General features: G+C 40.0%; 1 protein-coding gene across 1 annotated transcript in view; it reads left to right on the forward strand.

Moving 5' to 3' along the window:
• The first annotated feature begins 389 nt into the window (after window positions 1-389).
• The window catches only part of SH3GL2 (SH3 domain containing GRB2 like 2, endophilin A1), a 38,772-nt gene continuing 20,461 nt past the window's right edge, over window positions 390-18,700 (forward strand). The window contains exons 1-2 of the mRNA XM_069474225.1: window positions 390-413; window positions 5,184-5,256. Of these exons, the coding sequence (XP_069330326.1) occupies window positions 405-413; window positions 5,184-5,256 (82 nt within the window). The 5' untranslated portion in view covers window positions 390-404. The remainder of the gene's footprint in view (window positions 414-5,183; window positions 5,257-18,700) is intronic.

The following is an 18,700-nucleotide window of genomic DNA, read 5'->3' on the forward strand; positions in this document are numbered from 1 at the left end:
AAACGATTGTTCTGTGATGCTGTTGTCCCTTAGAACTCTCGAGGAAAATGTTAGTGATTAGGTGGTTATATAATGATTTATATAATAGAAAGAGCACTGGGGTTGAAATCAGAAGATACAAGTTTGAATTCTTGCTTCAGTGTCCCTGAGGCGCAGGGCCTTTGATAAGTTGTTTAAACTCTCTGAGCCACAGTTTGCTCCTTTGAAAATGGGAGTCTCCACCCAAGTCGGAGAATGGTTTGGAGATTACATTACATGATGTATGACAGTGCTTAAAATGTTTAACACATCATCTTTTTAAAAGAAATGATTTATGGTAATTCTCCTTTTCTTATTTTCTACAGAAAGTGAGTGAGAAGGTTGGGGGAGCTGAAGGAACCAAGCTAGATGATGACTTCAAAGAGATGGAGAGGGTAAGTCTTCACCACCTAGAGTTCTTTTCAACATAAGATTGTCCACTATCTTAAGAGGACAAGAGAAAAAGGTAAACTGTTCGCCACTGGTATCTGAGAATATATTTTATTATTTTAAAAAATTCCCTCCTTTTAGTGTGTCTTTTAAAACAGAAAATGTAAAATGCCCTGCTTTTATACTATCCCGAGAACAAAACGTCAGTGAAGGTGAAATGTCATACTGCACTTCTTCAAATAAGGACCCTGTGGATCTGGTGTTTGAATTAGGGTGAGGTGGGAAGAAAAGAGGAAAAGGTGGAGGGTGATGTCCCAGATGTTTTCAGGATAGTTTGAGGCACTCTTTGGCTTTAGAGGACTGCCCTGATTGGACAGTGTCAGCTAGAGGCAGCTGGGCAGTTTTTGAGTCTTTCAACTTTGGCCTAAACTCCACTTCTGCCATCTGTTGCAAGTCCATTTTATTGCTCAGAGCCTCTATTTTTTTCATAAATTTAAAATGAAACTACTGATAGCCCCTTGGGGGATTTTTGTTAAGGATTAGAAATAATGTAAATCATTTAACATTCTGCCCAAAAGACAGCAGGTTGTCAACAAATGAAGGTGGAGGTAGTGAACAAAATATCTCATTTCATTTGGGACATAAGCCATATTTTTTTTCACTTTTCTTTCACTTTGAGGCTGTTCACAGCAAGTGATATTTAGGCTTATGATGAAGAATGTGCGTGGAATTGTGCAAATATTTTCGGTGTTAAGTGGCTGGTGGGTAATGGATCAGGAAGGGAGTACAAATCCTGTACTTGGGTGGAAGAGGATGTCACAAGCCTGTGATATACCTAGAAGCCACATTTAAGCATTATTAAGAATATTGCTTTTTGTACATTATTTTAACAAAGCAATTATTTTCTTTATATTCTAATTTTGACTCTACCAGAAGTTTTTTAGGGGCCTAATATTTTTCTTAGTCCACATCAGTTCCAGGGGCTGCCTCAATTTTGCTGTTTTTGCTATGTTTGTGCAAAGGGTCAGACAAAGAAAATTCCTAGGTGCTTTCTGCCTTTTTCAGTTTTTCTCCTGATGAGTTTATTGATGAATTCAACAAGTATTTGCTGTGTGCCTCCTATGAGCTAGGCATGTAGGATATAGACAAGGCTCCTGAGTGTATGAAGTTCTAGTGGGGAAGACACACTTGGGACAAGTTATGACTATAGTGGCCAAGGTTCATGAAACGTGGTGTTAGAGAAGTCTGGCACAGAGGAAGCTCACTGGCAGGTGGTCAGGGAAGCCCCCCCTGATAGTTAAGTGAAGGTGTGTAAGAATTAGCAACACCTAGTATGTTTCTGGTAAGGAAACAGCATGCAAGCAGGCAAGAAGAGAACGTTTGAGTTCCTGAAAAAACATGAGTTGCCAAGAGGCAGGAGTCTTGTGAAATGAGACTGCATGGTGTTGACCCAGCTGGTCATTGTGGCTACAATCTTGAGGTTGGCTTTACTGATGGGCACCCACTGCTGAAGAGATTTTTTACTAGAGCCCTGGGTCCCAGCCAGAAGTCTAGGCAGCCAGCCTGTTAAACCTAATGCTCAGCAGGCAGCTACTTGCCCTGACTGGACTGAATTCTGCTCTGGTCCCTGTTTCTCATCTCTGAATAGTTCTAAATACCACCTGACCTTCAACTAAAGCTGGTAGCCACTGATATTCATACTTCTGGAAATGGTATTTCACATCTGCTACAGCATCCAGGTCTCCAGACACTGAGACACATTCCCAGAATGACTTGGCTCTGACTCCTCCACTCCCTGTAATATTGGAGTTCCTCACCCCTCATGAACAGCCCCTTGGGTCTGTTCGTTTGCGTCGGCCTCTGTCTGCACCCAGTCTTACTTGGGCCCCCTTATCCTTTGAGGCTGCTCCGTCCCCCATCCCCAAGAGAGCATTTATAATATGCCATGTGGCCAGAGTCGTGCCGTTAATGACAGATTAGACAAGTATTTAGGAATTTGGAACTAAGTACGGGGAATCAGAATTTGGCTCCTGCTTTTAACATCTGTCAGGACTAGAGGGAATAAGCTAGGTAGCTCACTGTCTAACCTAAGACAAACTAACTTTCTGTTTCTTAAACGAAACTTAAAAGAATAGGAAATTTGGAGAACTGAGTAGTTGATCACTGAGCAACTAATTAGAGCTTTGGAGGCTAATTTTGCTATGGAATGTATGCCAGTCTGGCAAACTAATTAAAGTAAAAGAGGATCTTGCAAGGATTTCATTATGCTTTAGGCAAATACCAACAGAAATTCCTCTGAGTCTGAAAGTTAGGTATAAAGTTTATTTCTCCTAATTCATAGAAAAGTTTCTGAAGCTTTTATTAGAAAATCCAGATATTCCTGCAATAAAGTAAACTTCTGATGGTTTCAGGAACATACTTACGGTTCTGTGTGTGAGTTTATACCTAAGTCAATTGAGAGATTAAGATTTCACTGCAGTGTAGAAATTGTTTTATTCCATTTTATTTCACACATCTTTTGTTTTGTTGCTGACTCTTGCAGATTTTGTACTCTCTACCCGTGCTAAATCTACATTAATAGTGTAAGATTTCTGCAGTAATTGAAAAGCACTATGCTTTGGATTCAGACTCTGAAATATTTTTTCTCCTATTATTTATTATTCACAAAAAGATTTTTGCTCAGTGTTCCCAAGCCTACAGAACAATCACCTTTCCATAGTTGGTTTTCTGTTGATCAAGCATTTGGGATAGAGAGACCCTTTGTTTGGTTGTATTCTCAGAGGTCCAATTAGACAACAAAATAAATAAATGAGAGGTTTGCATCAAGCAGTACTGCTGGGAGAGAGAAGTCGGTTTTCCTAGAGGTATTTCTGTAATCAGCTGCCCTAGTGCTCTCCTGCCTTGATGCAGTAAAATCCCCCCCCGCAGCCTCCTTCCCTGAGTGATTGGGCGGATCCTATGGCTGTGTTGTCTCTGCAGGATCCCTGCCCACAGTGATTTCTGTCCTTCTCTTAGATGTCTTGCAGGGAATTGTTTCTGTTTTAGTTTTAAATATTGTCTGTTGCTTACAAGTTTTTTAAAATACAGGCTAAATTTCTTACTATGGTGCAGACATTGAGTGGAATTGTTCTTTGAAGAGCTGCAAGTTTTTCTATTCTGAAATTTGAGGGACCTCTGGTTCCTTCTTAAATTTCCATCAGCTGCTGCAGTGATTCTGGGGGGGGGGTGTAGTTACAGTCATTAATTCACCTGGAAAATCTGTAAATGTCTTCATGTGGTAGGAATTGTGCTAGGCACTACGAATACAAAGATGATTAAGACACAGTCCTTGCCTACAAGGGTCTTCCAGTTTTGATGGGAAAAAATAGGTACATAAATCAGGAGCTTACAGAAAATGGTGCTTGGTGCCCTGGGGAGGATTCCCGTAGAAGAACTACGAGAGATGCCTAACTCAAGCTGGGTAGATCTGTGGAAGCTTCGTAGGAGACAGAGTGCCTGAGCTAAATTCTGAAATTTTCTCTTGTCCCTGAATATTGGGGTAATGCAGAATTCCCAGCCAAGGGGTATAGTATCTTTTTTTGCAGCCTGAAAAGTGTCCTGGGAGCTCCCTCTGTTGAAACCAGAAGGGATCTTAGGGTTGGAAATGTGGTTATAGCCCCTTTAATAAAAATGGAATTCTTTTTAAGCGGTAGCCTCAAGTGTTAAGAAGAGCAAGATGTTGAGAAAGAACAGAAGGAATGCCATTCCATATGAGGGTGAGAGAGAGGATTGTTGGCAGAGCGGGGTGTGGGGAGAAGCCAATAGGAAGATGTCCATGGTCATTATTGTCATGCATTCAGTCACCGGGTGGTGAGTGGTTCGATCTTTCTAAAAACCCCACGTGGCAGAACTAGAATTAGTGAGTAGAAACCCCGGGAAGATAGATTCTGGCTCAATATAACAAAAAGAAATTTTGGCTGTTTAAAAAAAAAAAAAGCCTCAGGAATTGTTGGATTCCCTGTCATTGCTCATGTTCAAAGAGAAGCCGACCCACAGTTCCCAGCTGTCACGTAAAGAACACTAGTCATCTCCTGTAAGGTTCATGGTTAGTTTGTTACAAATAATGCCACTTTTTAATGATGTCACTCTTATTGGATTCCAGTGATCTCTCTCAAATGGGAGCGATAGGAGTCAAGTTCCAGCCAGCATGCTCAGAGTGACACATATCCCTGGGTGTGCCATGGACGTCTGCCATGCCCGCAGATGCCTCCTTCATGGTATGGCAAGAGAGGAGGAGGTGGGATCACTCTTCTAAGACACCCACCCCCCAGTGTGCAATTATAAGAAGGGCCAGAGCCTGAAATGAGATGAGCTTTAAAGATATCTTTCTGCCTAGCCTGAAATTCAGTGATGACAAGCTTGCTCTAAGTTACATGTTTACAACATATCCACAAATCTGCCACCACACCTAACCCCACTATAGGCATCCATCATACCTCTGGGGCAAAATATGGTTTATTATGTACACCTTATTTTTGCCAGAAGATAATGAACTATATTTTGAAACAAATTTTACGAAATTACCAGCTGCGTTTTTGGATAAATGGGCTTTCCAAATCTTGATAGAACTCTGCCGAATACAGTGTCAATTCGGACCGTACAATTACTTCTATGGTCCCCAGCATTCCTCACATCCTGAGAGACTTGTCATTGCTCTGTTGCACCACTGGTGCTTGTACAGACTCAAGCAAAAACTACAGTTTGAATAATTTTTGTTATGTATTTTCTCAATTCAGAAAGTGGATGTCACCAGCAGAGCTGTGATGGAAATAATGACTAAAACAATTGAATACCTTCAACCCAATCCAGGTAAGGGATCTTACTATCTGTTCGAAGTATCCCTCCATGTTACGGTTGGTTTCTCTTTGGTAGATGTTTTAAGTTCTGTTTTCTAGATGTTTTAAGTCTGCCTACTTTCCTGGAATTTCCTTGACTTCAGATACAGCACTTTGGAGAGAGGGGCTTTGTAAAGTTCACATTGAAGTAACTGGAGGATCTGTGGTATTTTAGCTTCTGTGGTGTATTTAACAAACAGTGTGTGTGGACAGCTTGGGTGTCACATAATATCAGAGGAGCTGCACCTATAAGGTGTTATTAGTTGACCTTTAATTTTCAAGAGATAGTAAGAAAGAAAATTGGGATAGTTTTAAGACAAGATATACAAAAATTCCCAGCAGATGTAAAAAAGTAGGAACATTAATAGTTTTGTAAAATACAGAGTGTTTCTGTTCATATGACATCACTGAAGTCTTGGGGGGGTCGTTCTTAATTCTGATTCTTCTCCAAGCGCATCACAGATCAGCATTTGTTCCTGCTAACCTGTTACACTGTAGGAAAAAGGAGTTGCAATAGAGATAATGGACCTATGCCTTGATAAGAGAACCAGATAGAATTGTAGAAATCTGTGTAGGCACCAGGTGTAGCAGAGCAAAGCAGCCTACCTCGTAGACCTCCTCATTGTACTGCATGTGTGTCAGTTCCTAACTGCAGGGTGTAGAAACTTGAAGCAAGGCTGACTGCATTTGATTGAGATATATGAATATTTGGAAAACTTAGTCTTGAAACTAGTTTATTTGGGAGTTTCAGATTGGGGTTCTGTGTCTTTTATGGTTATAGGGAAGATGGTACAGGCAAGTGCTTTAGTCCCAGTGGGTTTGGATACTGGGCATTAGTGGGCAAGAGATGAGGAGGACCTGGGGTAAGAGGGAGCAGGTGGGTGCAGTGGTGCGTGCTGGCCAGCAGTCTATTGCCTCTGCTGCAGCTTTCCTTCCATCTTTATTTACCTGTGACCAACACAGCTGCTGCTCTGAAGATGAATAAACTATCTGGGAGTAACATTCTGAATTTTTTTCCTTCTTAAAACACATTAGAGAGGAGACTGTGTGAGGGAGGAAAACATCAGAGAAAATAAGGTAAGCTATAGGAACCAGGAATTTAACTGACAGTGGACTAGGTAAGTTTTCAAATGGTTAGCAAATTAGTTGAAGCAGCAAAAATCAAGTTTCTAATTTTTACCCAGAACTTTCTTGGCAAACTTTATATTCCACAGAGATGCAAAGATCTCTTGAATGCACATTTATTTCTTAGTATTTAAACAACTGTAATAGGTCAAGTCGATGCTGGTTCTGAATGAGCAAGATCTGGCTTGGGTCAGGACAGGACTGACTGATGCCAAGTTACAAATTTATGTGGACCGGCCAGTAGGATCAGTGGAGGTTGATGTTTTGTGGGTACTTTGAAAGTGCCCTGTATTAATACTCGAGCGTGCTTGTGCCTTTCAGATCTTGTGGTTGTGGAGCTTACACATCTTTTATGTTCTTAAAACTCAGTTCCTTTTGAAATGATGACCACAGAGAGTTTAATTAATTTTCAAAGGTCTGTGGATATGTGCTCTGTGAAGGCCTCACCTCCACTCTTGCCCACCTTCAGAGTGATATTTTAAAAAGGCAAATCTCATAATGTCACTATCTTGCGTAAAACCCTTCAATGGCTCTTTATGCTTTTAGGATTACATTTCCAATGTTCAATGTGGTTTACAGGCCCCTCTGTGCGTGGCTATCTCGTGCTTTCCCCTGCACCTTGCTAGGCCAGCGTGAAGGTCACTTGGAAGCCTTCCTTGGCTCCTGAACACATTAGGTTCCCCCGTCAGTGTCCCTCTCGTAGTCCCACAGCTGTTGAAATTGTGTGATGTTTGTGGCTTTGTCTTCCCTGCCCTGTGAGGACAGAGCTGTGCCCGTCTCATTCACTGCTGCATCTCCAATCCCCGGCTCAATCCAGGCAGCCAGTAGGCACTTGAATATTTGAATAAGTCAGTTATAAAGCACAGTTGACAGTTGGTGGCTAATGGAATAAAACTGCTCTCATACAAGGGATAGAAGGAAAAATGTTGCCGCAAACCATCAGATCCTCCCAGGTAACCAGCATTTATCACATGTGTTTATGGTTATGCAAAGACCAATTCTAAGGTGCTTTGGGGTAGAAATAAGACCAAGTTGGGGCCCCTGCCCTCTGGAACCTCACGGTCTAACTGCATAAATTACACATACTCTAAGGAGAGTAGCCCAGAAAACTTCACAGCAAATTCCTTCTAGAAATGCCAGATGATTGAGGAGGCGGGGAAGGGTGATTGGGGTTGCAAGCCTAAGGGTCTGCCCTGCAAAGCGGGGCTTTCGAGAACATGGAACAGCTATAAAGTCTTCCAGCTTGGACTGTGAAATTGTTCTGACAGGAGCAGCCTTAACCAGTACAGATTTCTAAGCTGCTTAACTAAGAAATAATTTGAATATGAAAAGTACTGTGCACAAATTTCTTTCTACTGGTTATAAGTCCCTGTTCTCATGGTATTTGAGAGCAAAGATCATCAGAGAAGATATAAATCAATTTTCTTATTTAAGTATTCTGATGCATTATGGGGAAGAAAAAGGCACAAAATCAGTGTTGTCCATTAGAAATATGCAAACCACATGTCATTTTGAATTTTCTAGGAGCCATATTAAAAAAGTAAAAAGAAAGGTAAAATTGATTTTAAAAATATATTTTATTTAACCTAGTAATCCACAATATTAATCCATATTGAAAATTACAGAAATATTATACATTCTTCTCTAAGTTTTTGAAATTTGGTGTGTATTTTATACTGACAGCACACCTTAATTTGGACTCGCCACATTTCAAGTGCCCAGTAGCTCCCTGCGGCCAGTGGTTCCCATAATAGCTCAGCAACAGACAGTTTGCCCTTTAAACTATTAAAAGATGAAACTATAATGTTTGATATATGTATAATGTTTAGCTCTTTGGTTTTCATCTATATTAGTGGTTTTGTTTTTTTTTTTTTTTTTCAATAGAGAAATGGACTCTTGATTTAGGATCAGACTATCTTTAAGTCTGGTGGGTTTTTTTTTTTTTTAATCTTCTAAGAATCTGTTTCATGACACTATTGTGGAGATTTTCCCTCAAATGGAGTAATAGACGTGGCCAAATTAGACTGTGTGTCCTTTCCAGCCGTGGCAGACTTATTAAGACAGAGATATTTTCAGTTTGCACTGAGAAGTTAATCTGACCCTGATGTCATAATCCAATACGAATGTCCGAGCTGCTTAGATAAAAAGCAGTTTGAGCATGAGAAACACCGTGCGCGGTACAGGTTTGGTTCTCTGCGGAAATGCGTTTCCCTTGAATGCCTACGTGGTCTAGCTTTTCCCAGCATGCCTGAGATCGGGGTGTTCGATTGGGGCCATTAGATGTCTATTTAGAATTTTTTAATAATTACTTCAAATCTCATTTGTGGAAGATTGCCTGTGGAAATAAAAGTTAGCTGGATTAGTTTTGAAACGTCTCATTAGTCTCTGCAAAGATACTGCATCAAAATTAGTATACTTCTTTCTCACAGACTGTCCTCTTAATCATCTCCTTCCAAAGATGAATAAATACAGTGATTATAAGGTGTTTTGTAGTAGTGGAACTGGAAATTAATGGATGTATTAATACTTGGCATTCATGTACCCAAATCCTTTCACGACAGACCGAATGCGCTACCTTTCCTGGAGGGCAGGGAGAGTTGTATTCATCTTGTGTCTTTCAGGGCCCTGAGCATGTGCCTGGCACGTTGCCCTCAGTATGTCTTACGAGCAGGTGCATGAATGAATATATCTGTCCTTCCCTTAAAGAATAGGGATGTGTGCTGACTCTAGCAGCCAGAGCTTTTACTTTTCCAAATCCTGACACTGAAAAATAATCAAAATGCATAAAGGGCAGATTACACATGCAATTGTGAGAAAACTGTCATTACACTTCACAGGAATAGGATCTTCTAAGGATAAACATATTAAAAAGGAAAGTGTAAGTCAGGCAGTAAGTGGTATAATTCATGTACAGTATGTATCGAAAAGGCTGGAGGGATTTTCCTATTTTTACTACATCTTTGGGGGAAATATTGAAAAATTAACTGGCCCCTAGTATATTTGAGACAGTTCAAGTAATCCAGAGTTTTAAGTCAGCTGGAATGGATGGATTAATGATATTCATTCCTGTGTCTCTAAAGAATGCTAAAGCCAGGCCTTATTTAAAATATTATTAATCATAACAAATATACATTTAAACTATGTGTGTGGACTTATATGGAAAATTGGGAGTCTCGCTTGGATAGTCCTGAGGTACTGATACACTATAGAGTATAAATCCTCGGCCTGACCTTTAAGGTCGGCCTGTGGTGGCCCCTGTACTCAGTCCCCTCTTGTTCACCATACTGCAGGCTCACTGGCATTTACTTTCTCTAGTGCTCCAGGCTCTTTCCTGCATGAGGATTTTGCAGTGGCTGTTCCCTCTTCCTGGAATGCCCCACCTGCCCCTGATTTGCCACCTGTTTTCTTACCATCTTTTCTGTCTCACCTTAAATATCTCCTCCTCTGAGAGGCATCTCCTGGGCCCCCTATCAGGTGCACTCCAGTTTTGCATTCTCATGACACCTTCATGTCACATGAGTCCCCCTCCAGAAATATCTAGAGTGGTTCCTCAGAAGAAAATTAAAAGTACTTACCGTGGGTTATGAGGTCTTGAGGCTCCGACTTCATGCCCTGCATTCCCAGCAATCTCCATCTTGCGTCCTCTGTGCCAGCCTTGCCAGCTGTCCTCAAACCCACAGTCACCTCCTTCACCAGGCCTTGTCAGCCCCTCTGACTGAACCACGTCCTCTCCAGAGCTTCTCAAAGCTTCTTTCGGGTCTCTGCTCAAATGTCACTTTGTGCGGCTTTCCTGATCTTCTTGTTTAAGACACCAACCCTTATCACTCCCTACACCCTTTTCTTGTTTTATTTTTCTTCATAGCACTTAAACCTTTACTGTATGTTTACTTGTTAAAGTGCTGCTTGTCTCTGCCACCACAGTGCAGTGGCCTGGGTGTAGTATTATTTGTACATTGCAGAGAGCCCGCCCAATTCTGTTATTTTATTGTACTTTTCATACTATTTACTTCATATGTTTTTTATTTGTTCAATACACTGCCTTTTTCCACTCTTACTCTCCTTTACATTCTCCACATAGCAGCCAGTTCTGTCCATTGAAGGTATAAATCTTGTCACTCCTCTGCTTTTAACTCTATAGTGGCTTCCATTGAACTGAGAAGAGACTGAGAGTAGATCCTCAGCCGTGTTCCTGCCTCAGGGTCTTGGCACAGGCAGTTCCTGTGCCTGGAACAGTCTCCTCCCAGCTCCTGTCATGGCTGCTGCTGCCCGTCATGCTGCTTCCGGTCAGACGCCGTCTCCCTGCATAGTCCTTCCCTGGCCACCCTGTTTGCATTAGCCTCTCCCTGCCCCTCTCATACCCCCTTCTGTACTTCCTGTCACCACTTGAAATTCTATTTTTTTATCTTTTTATGTATTGTCTTCCTATCACCCATATTTCACATTTAACATGTAATCTCCACATGACTAGGAACTTGTCTATCTTGTTTACAATTCCTAATGTAGAAACAGTGCCCTCAGTAAATATTTGTTGAATGATTGCGGTTTATCTCTCCTGTGTACTGTAAACCCGTTGAAGACAAAGACTGTGTCTGTTTTCCTCATTTATATATGCCCAGTGCCTAGCACGGTGTTTGGTTCTAGCAGTTGCTTAATTTGCTGAATGTATGAATCAATTCTTACATTAAGCATATTTAAGCTCTGTCGTACAGAAGAAGCTCACCTTTCAGGTAGAGTCCTGGTCTGCAGACGTGCACAGGCCAGGATCAGAGCTGTTACTCTGTATAGTATCTAGTTGGTGTCAGGCACCATTCATACATTTCACAGTTGCTTTGGAGAAAGTGTGGATGTGCGTACTCTCATGTGTAAGATCATTGGGCTAAAGCTATTTACAGACCGTTCATATTTACAGATCTAGATAATAGTTGTTCCTATTTTTTGGTGAGAAAACTGAAGTGATAAAATAGATTAAGTAATTTGCCCAAAGTCATTATCTTTGAAGAGAAGAGTCAGAATCTGTATTCAGATATGATTATCTCCAAAAGACATTTTGTTTTCAAAATGTGTTATGCTGCACAATATGAAGATATTTTCAGTCTTGGTGTCTGTGGCAAATACAGTCCTGGGTGACCCCTGATGATTCACATCCTTGCATAATCCCTTCCCTTTGAATGTGGATGGAGCCCAAAGGTACTAGGACTAACCTCTCAACACTCCCTTGATTAGGTTACATTTTATGACGAAATTGAGGGGGTGTCACTCCCCTGATCATGTCACATTATGGAAGACTGGCAAAGCAGGCTAATGTGAGAGATGTACTTCTGCTGGTCTAAAAGCAGGAAAATGCCATATTGTGGCTACCTAAGGAGAGGGCTCCGTGTCAGAGGGAACTGGGAGTGGTCTCTAGAACCTCAGGGGGGCACTAGCCAACAGCCAGTGAGAAGCCCGGGCTCTGCGTCATGCAGCCCCGGTAGGTGATCAGCCGTGGCTCGGGAGGACAACCACCTGGGTGAGCCTGGCTTGCAGGTTCTTCCCCACCCAAGCTCCAAAATGATAGGACAGCCTGGCTCACACCGTGTTTGCAGCCTTGAGAGACCTGAGCAGGGGACTTAGTGAAGTCGTGCTCAGACTTCTAACCTGCAAAGATTGTGAGATAATAAACCTGTGTTGTTTGAAACCACTAAGTTTGTGGTGCTTTGTTATGCAGCATAGAAGCTAATGCTGTGTGGCTGTTTGTGCCCCACCAGTGCCCTCATTTCAAGCATACCAGTCTGCTGGGGCCATGCAGCCATTGCCCTTTGCTGTAGGTTCCCTGGCTTGGGAACACCTGTCACTATCTTTCCAGCTTTTATGATCCTTTGGATCCCTCAGTGTGGCCTTTTGACCAAATCCAAATTTTACAATTGATTAAAAGGCTTTGTTTTGTGAAGTTTGGATTTGGTCGAGGGGCTGCACTCAAGGATTTAGAAGGCCATGTGTGGCCCCAAGGCTGGGCGTTCCCCATCCCTGCCAGGATTGTCCACTCCAGCTAAGACTGAAGATATCTCTGTGTTTTGAAACATGATAGCACAAAGTACTTGGCACAGTGCCTAACACTTAACAGTGGCTCAAGAAATGTCAATCACTGTCCCTTCTCAGGGGCCTGCAGCTCTGCCTAAGGGCGTCTCAGATGCTTACCCAGCAAATCCTCCCCAGGCAAGGCTTCTCAGGCCACTGCAGGACCCTCCCCAGAGCAACTTCAGTGTTGAGCGTGTCCTCCATGTGCTCTGAAAACCCGAAGGGGCAAAGGCTCATCGTAGTGATGTCACTACAGTGAGAGAGTGTGTTTTTCAAACCGCACAAACAGTTTTATGCATCTGGGGTCCAGTTGCCTGCTTTCCCAGGATGTGCTGCAAGGCCTATGTTGGTGCCTTGCAGAACCACAACTTGAGGTGGGAGATGTTTGCTGTCCCATGTCACAATTTCTTAGGGATGCTGACTACCACAGCACTTAAAATACCTCCCTGCCGCTTCCCACTCAGGGGCATGAGAGAGCTCTGTCGCCTTGGAGAGAGGTGTTACATAAATACCGTTATTTGGGCTGAGAGTAGCATGATCCAGTGCTAGAGTTACCAATTTGTGTAAGTCAGCAGGCAAATCTTCCTCTTCCCTTTCCTCAATCTCTTCTAATACTTGAAAAGAAACTGCATAGGTGTGAGGATGTTTACTTAAGTCCTTATTGCCATATAAATCTTTCGTGTCCTTTATTAATTGTTAGTGTGCAAGGCAGGGAAACACATTGCTTACCGTGCACAGAGCATCATAGGGCCACATTTCAGACTTGTAGGTGTTCGGAGATTTCACCCAGGAAAATTAGGCCATTATGCACAGTCATCGCATGTTGGCAACATGACATACATACTCAAGTGCTATTTATTACATACATTTTGTTGCAAGTATTAAGGCCTGAATCTAATTTAGTGTGCTTTGAGGGTTTATAATTATATTTCAATTATAATCTCTGAACTAGGCTTTATAAATTTAGTTAAAATAATTCAGATTTTTTTCTAATTTTTTATTGTGGTAAAATGCATATAACATGAAATTAACTATCTTAATCATTTTAAGTGTACGTTTCAGTGGTACATTCATAACACATTCCTAATGTGAAATCATTGCCATCATCCATCTTCATAACTTTTTCATCTTGTAAAAGTAAAATTCTATTCCCATTAAACAGTAACTCTCCATTCCCTTCTGCTCCCCAGGCCCTGGCAATCACCGTTCTACTTCTTATCTCTATGATTTTGACTACACTAAGTACCTCATATAAATGGAATCGTACAGTAATGGTGACTGGCTTATTTCACTTAGCATAATGCCCACAAAGTTTATTTATGTGATAGAATATGTCATAATTTCCTTTCTTTTAAAGGCTGAATAATATTCCATTGTATGCAAATAGTACATTTTGTATATATATTTCATCTGTCAATGAACACTTGGGTTGCTTCCACATATTAGCTACTGTGAATAATTCTGCTATGATTATAGGTATACAAATATCCCTTTTAGACCCTCCTTTTAGTTCTTTTGAGTATGTACCCAGAAATGGAATTGCTGGATACTATGGTAATTGTATTTTTAATTTTTTGAGGAATTGCCAAACTGTTTTCCACAACGGCAATACCATTTTATATTCTCTCCAACAATGCACGAGAGTTCTAATTACATCTTCAACAACACTTGTAATTTTCTGGTTTTTGATGGTTGCCATCCTGGTGGGTATGAGGTGGTATGTCATTGTGGTTTTGATTTTCATTAACCTAATGATTAGTGATATTGAGTATTTTTATGTTTATTGTCCGTTTGTGTATCTTTGGAGAAATGTCTATTCAAGTCCTTTGCCCATTTTTGAATCAGGTTGTTTGGTTTTTTGTTGAGTTTTAAGAGTTCTCTGTATATTCTGGATGTTAATCCCTTATCAGATAGGCAAATACTTTCTCCCATTCTTTAGGTTGACCTTTTACTCTGTTTATAGTGCCTTTTGATACACAAAATTGTTTAATTTTCATAAAGTCCAAGTATCTATTTTTTCTTTTTTTGCCTATGCCTTGGTGTTATATTCAAGAAATCATTGCCATGTCCAATGTCTTGAAGCTTTTGCCTATATTTTCTTCTAAGGGTTTTATAGTTTTAGGTCTTACAAATAGACCTTTGATCCATTTGTAGTAAATTTTTGTATATCGTGTTAGAAAAGGGTCCAAGTTCATTCTTTTGCATGTAGATAGATATCCAGTTTTCCCAGGACCATTGGCTGAAAAGACTATCCTTTTCCTTGAATGGTCTTGGTGTCTTTGTCAGAATCTTTTGACCATGTATGCAAGGGTTTATTTCTGGGCTGTCTATTCTATTCCATTGTTTTTTATGTTTGACTTGATGCCAGTCTCACCCTATTTTGATTACCATAGCTTTGTAGTAAGTTTAAAATGAGGAGGTATGAATCCTCTAGCTTTGTTCTTTCTCAAGATTGCTTTGCTATTTGGGGTCTCTTGAGATTCCATATGAATTTTAGGATGGGTTTTTCTATTCCTGCAAAAAATGTCATTGAAATTTTGATAGGCATTGAATTGAATCTTTAGATTGCCTTTAGTAATAATGACATCTTAACAGTATTGTCTTCCAATTCATGAACATGGGATGTCTTTCCATTTATTTGTCATCTTTAATTTCTTTCAGTACTGTTTTATAGTTTTTGTTGTACACATCTTTCACCTCCTTGGTTAAGTTAATTCCTAAGTATTTATTCTTTTTAATGCTATTGCAAATGGAATTCATTTCTTAATTTCCTCTTCGGATTGTTCATTTTCAGTGTGTAGAGGTGCAGCTGATTTTTCTGTGTTGACTCTGTATCCTACTACTTTGCTGAATTCGTTTATTAGTTCTAACACGGTTTTTTTGTGTGTAGAATCCTTAGAGTTTTCTACACATAAAATCATATCATCTATGAACAGAGATGATTTTACCTCTTCATATCCAATTTAGATTCCTTTTTCTTGCCTCATTTGCCTAGGCTAGAACTTTCAGTACTGTGATGAATAGAAATGGTGAAAGTGGGCATTGTTGCCTTGTTTCTGATCTTAGAGGAAAAGCTTTCAGTCTTTCACCATTGAGTATGATGTCCATTGTAGGGTTTTCATACATGGCTTATCTTATGTTGAGCTAGTTTCTTCCTATTCCTAGTTTGTTGAGTTTTTTTTTTTTTTTCATGAAAAGGTGTTGAATTTTGTCGAATGTTTTTTCTGTATCAATTGAGATGATCAGTAGTTTTTTAAACTTCATTTTGTTAATGTGGTATGTTATATTGATCAATTTTTATATGTTGAACAATATCCTTGTATGCTGGAAATAAATCCTACTTGGTCATGGGGTATAATTTTTTTAAATATGGTATTGAATTCTGCTTGCTAGTGTTTGCTGAGAATTTTTACAACAGTATTTATAAGGGTTATCGATCTGTAGTTTTCTCATAGTCTCTTTGTCTGGCTTCGGTATCAGGGTGATGCTATCCTTGTAAAATGATTTAGGAACTATTTCTTTTTCTTCAGTTTTTCGGAAAAGTTTGAGGAAGGACTGGTGTGTGTTTGGTGGATTTCACTGGTGAAGCCATCTGATCCAGGGCTTGTTTTTGTTGGGAGATCTTTTCATTATTGATTCAGTCTCCTTACTAGTTATAGGTCTCTTTCTTCTTCAGTTAGTCTTGGTATGTTTCATGTTTCTAAGAGTTTGTCCGTTTTATCTAGGTTATACAGTTTGTTGGTATATAGTTGTTCAGAGTACTCTCTTAATAATCTTTTTTATTTCTGTGGAATCAGTAGTCATGTCCCTATTTTCATTTCTGACTTTAGTAATTTGAGTCTTCTCGGTTTTCTTTAGTTCATGTAGCTAAATGTTTGTTAATGTTGCTGATCTTTTCCAAGAGCCAACTTTTAATTTTTCCCATCAACTAAAGACGTGATTGAGCCTTGATAGGTGATAAAGAGGTGAGTATTTTTTAGCTGTTGGTGGCCATTTCAATGAAATGGATATCACCTACAATTTTCTCCAGCCAAAATAGGAAAGAAGAGAAAGAAGCTGATATTTGTCTAGTACCTACTTTGATTTTACACATCATCTCATTTCACCATCACGACATTTTGAACCCTGCCCTGTGTTATTCCTTTGTTACCATGTATCCTTGCCTTAATTAGTAGGAAATTATAATGGATTCTGTCACAGCAGAATACAGTTCTAATTTTTTTAATCTTCAAAAAGAAGTTCTGGTTTCAAATTTAAGTGTTGTTGATCCTCTGTTAGTTGTGTTTAAGAATTAATAATACTTAATGAAATTTGACAATTTTCTGCAAGAAGGGAGAATAACTTACTTTTTTGTTTTCCTTGAAATATTCATTTGATCTTTTAAAAAAATTCTTATTTTTGCACAGACCCATAAACAGAAATCAGATCATTAGGACATGATCTAGCTGTAGTATACATTTTTGTAGAAATAAAAAAAGAGGAAGGATTAAAAAAAAATAAAATCTTTTCATTGGTATTTTAAAGTAAGACCTATTGGTTTTGATTTCAGTAATGGTTTTGTAAAAGAGTGAGTTTCTTTGGTTTTGAAAATGTACATTAAAATTCTGTGTACTCTGCAATAGATACCGTTTACTCATTTGCAAAAGATCTAATTCACTTGTCCTAGTGGATTCTAATGCATGCATCCGAGATTTTTAGATTTGAAAGGCATTGCAGAAATTGGGTAAATCACTCTTCTTATGTTGAGTGAGGAAGCAGAGGTTCAAGAGGTTAGACAGCTCATCCAAGGTCATGGACGTGGAACGATCTCCAAACTCCTACCTCACAGTGTAGTGCCCATCCTGTTTCCTGAGTCATCCACACTGCCTCACCTCTGTATTCTTAAACACCTAACCGGTGTAAATATAGCTAAAGCTTTACATTTTGCTGCTGAGAAGTACTAATTTGACCTATTTTAATGAAGGATGTGATAAAGCAGCGAGAGCCAGTGTAGCATTCTGGGAAGAGAACGGGCTTTTGAGACACAACTATGATTCAAATTCTGGCTCAGCTTTTTGTTGCTATGTGTCCTTGGGCAAGTTACCTCATTTTTCTTTGGTTCATTTTCCTTATCTGTAAGATGGAGGAACAAAATCTGTCCTTTTGTTACTGCAAGGATTAAAGAGATAATGTATGTGAATTGTATATAATAGATACTTCTGAAATGATAGCTGTAGGATGAAATGTGGTTCTGATCTTTAGTTTTTCAAAAACATTTCAGGACTCTTTCTGTGTTTTCAGACCAGATAGTAGCAATTGTGAATACTAGTACAAATCATTCAGCATTTGTCCTGCTAAAGATCTCCGTTCTCTTGGGCAGCGAGGTTTGGTTTCTATGAGGTGGGTAGAGATAACAAAGGAATTAAGTCGCTAAAAGCAGTGAAAAGCTTCCAAAACACCTGTTTCATGTCTGTGATTTTCCCTCATGGATGCTAAATACATTAGGTTTCCCCTAAAAGGACATGAGCATGACTTGGAATACTGTGGCCACCTGTTCTGCCTCAGTGTGTCAACTGTGTTCATCAACACCAACCCAGGGTGGGGGCTGGATTTTCTTCTTCCCTGTTGTGACAGACAGATGCCCTGTCAATATGTTTCCTTATTTAAAGAAGGAAGGAAGCCACTCTTGAGAACATAACATAGCAGTTTCAGTCAGATTGCATTTTTTCTTTTATTTACCCCAAACACTCCTGTCATAATCATTGAGGGTGGGGAGGAAAATGGCGTGAAGAAGGGCAGATTTACTCCCCCTCGCTGCCCCTCTAGCAGTGAACACTCATTCTCACCTCCCCTAGCCCCCACCCCCACCCCCAGCCGTGCTCAGGCCTCTCCACTCCAGCTTCCTCCTCCACAGCGACTGCTGGTTTCCAGAGTTACAGAAATCCCATTTGTTACAAACCTTGATTTTGAATTATTGTATATGAAACTAAATTTAAAAAAATGACATTGAAACCCCCTATTTTTTTCCTTAGGAAAAGGAACGCTCCATGTTCTGGACTCATTGTCCTTGGGACCAAACCCCCTCAAAAAAACACCTTTTGTCGGGTCTTCAGAGGTCTGTGAGCTATATAGGTCCTGACATTTCACAGAACCTTTCTAGAACAAGAATCTCAAGGGTTTTCCTACAAATGTCTGTCAAAACATCAATATCCACTTTGGTGGTGTGCTGCATCCCTGTTATATAGACACATTGGACAGAA

Source organism: Eulemur rufifrons, chromosome 7 (genome assembly GCF_041146395.1).
Source record: "Eulemur rufifrons isolate Redbay chromosome 7, OSU_ERuf_1, whole genome shotgun sequence".
Classification (NCBI taxonomy): domain Eukaryota; kingdom Metazoa; phylum Chordata; class Mammalia; order Primates; family Lemuridae; genus Eulemur; species Eulemur rufifrons.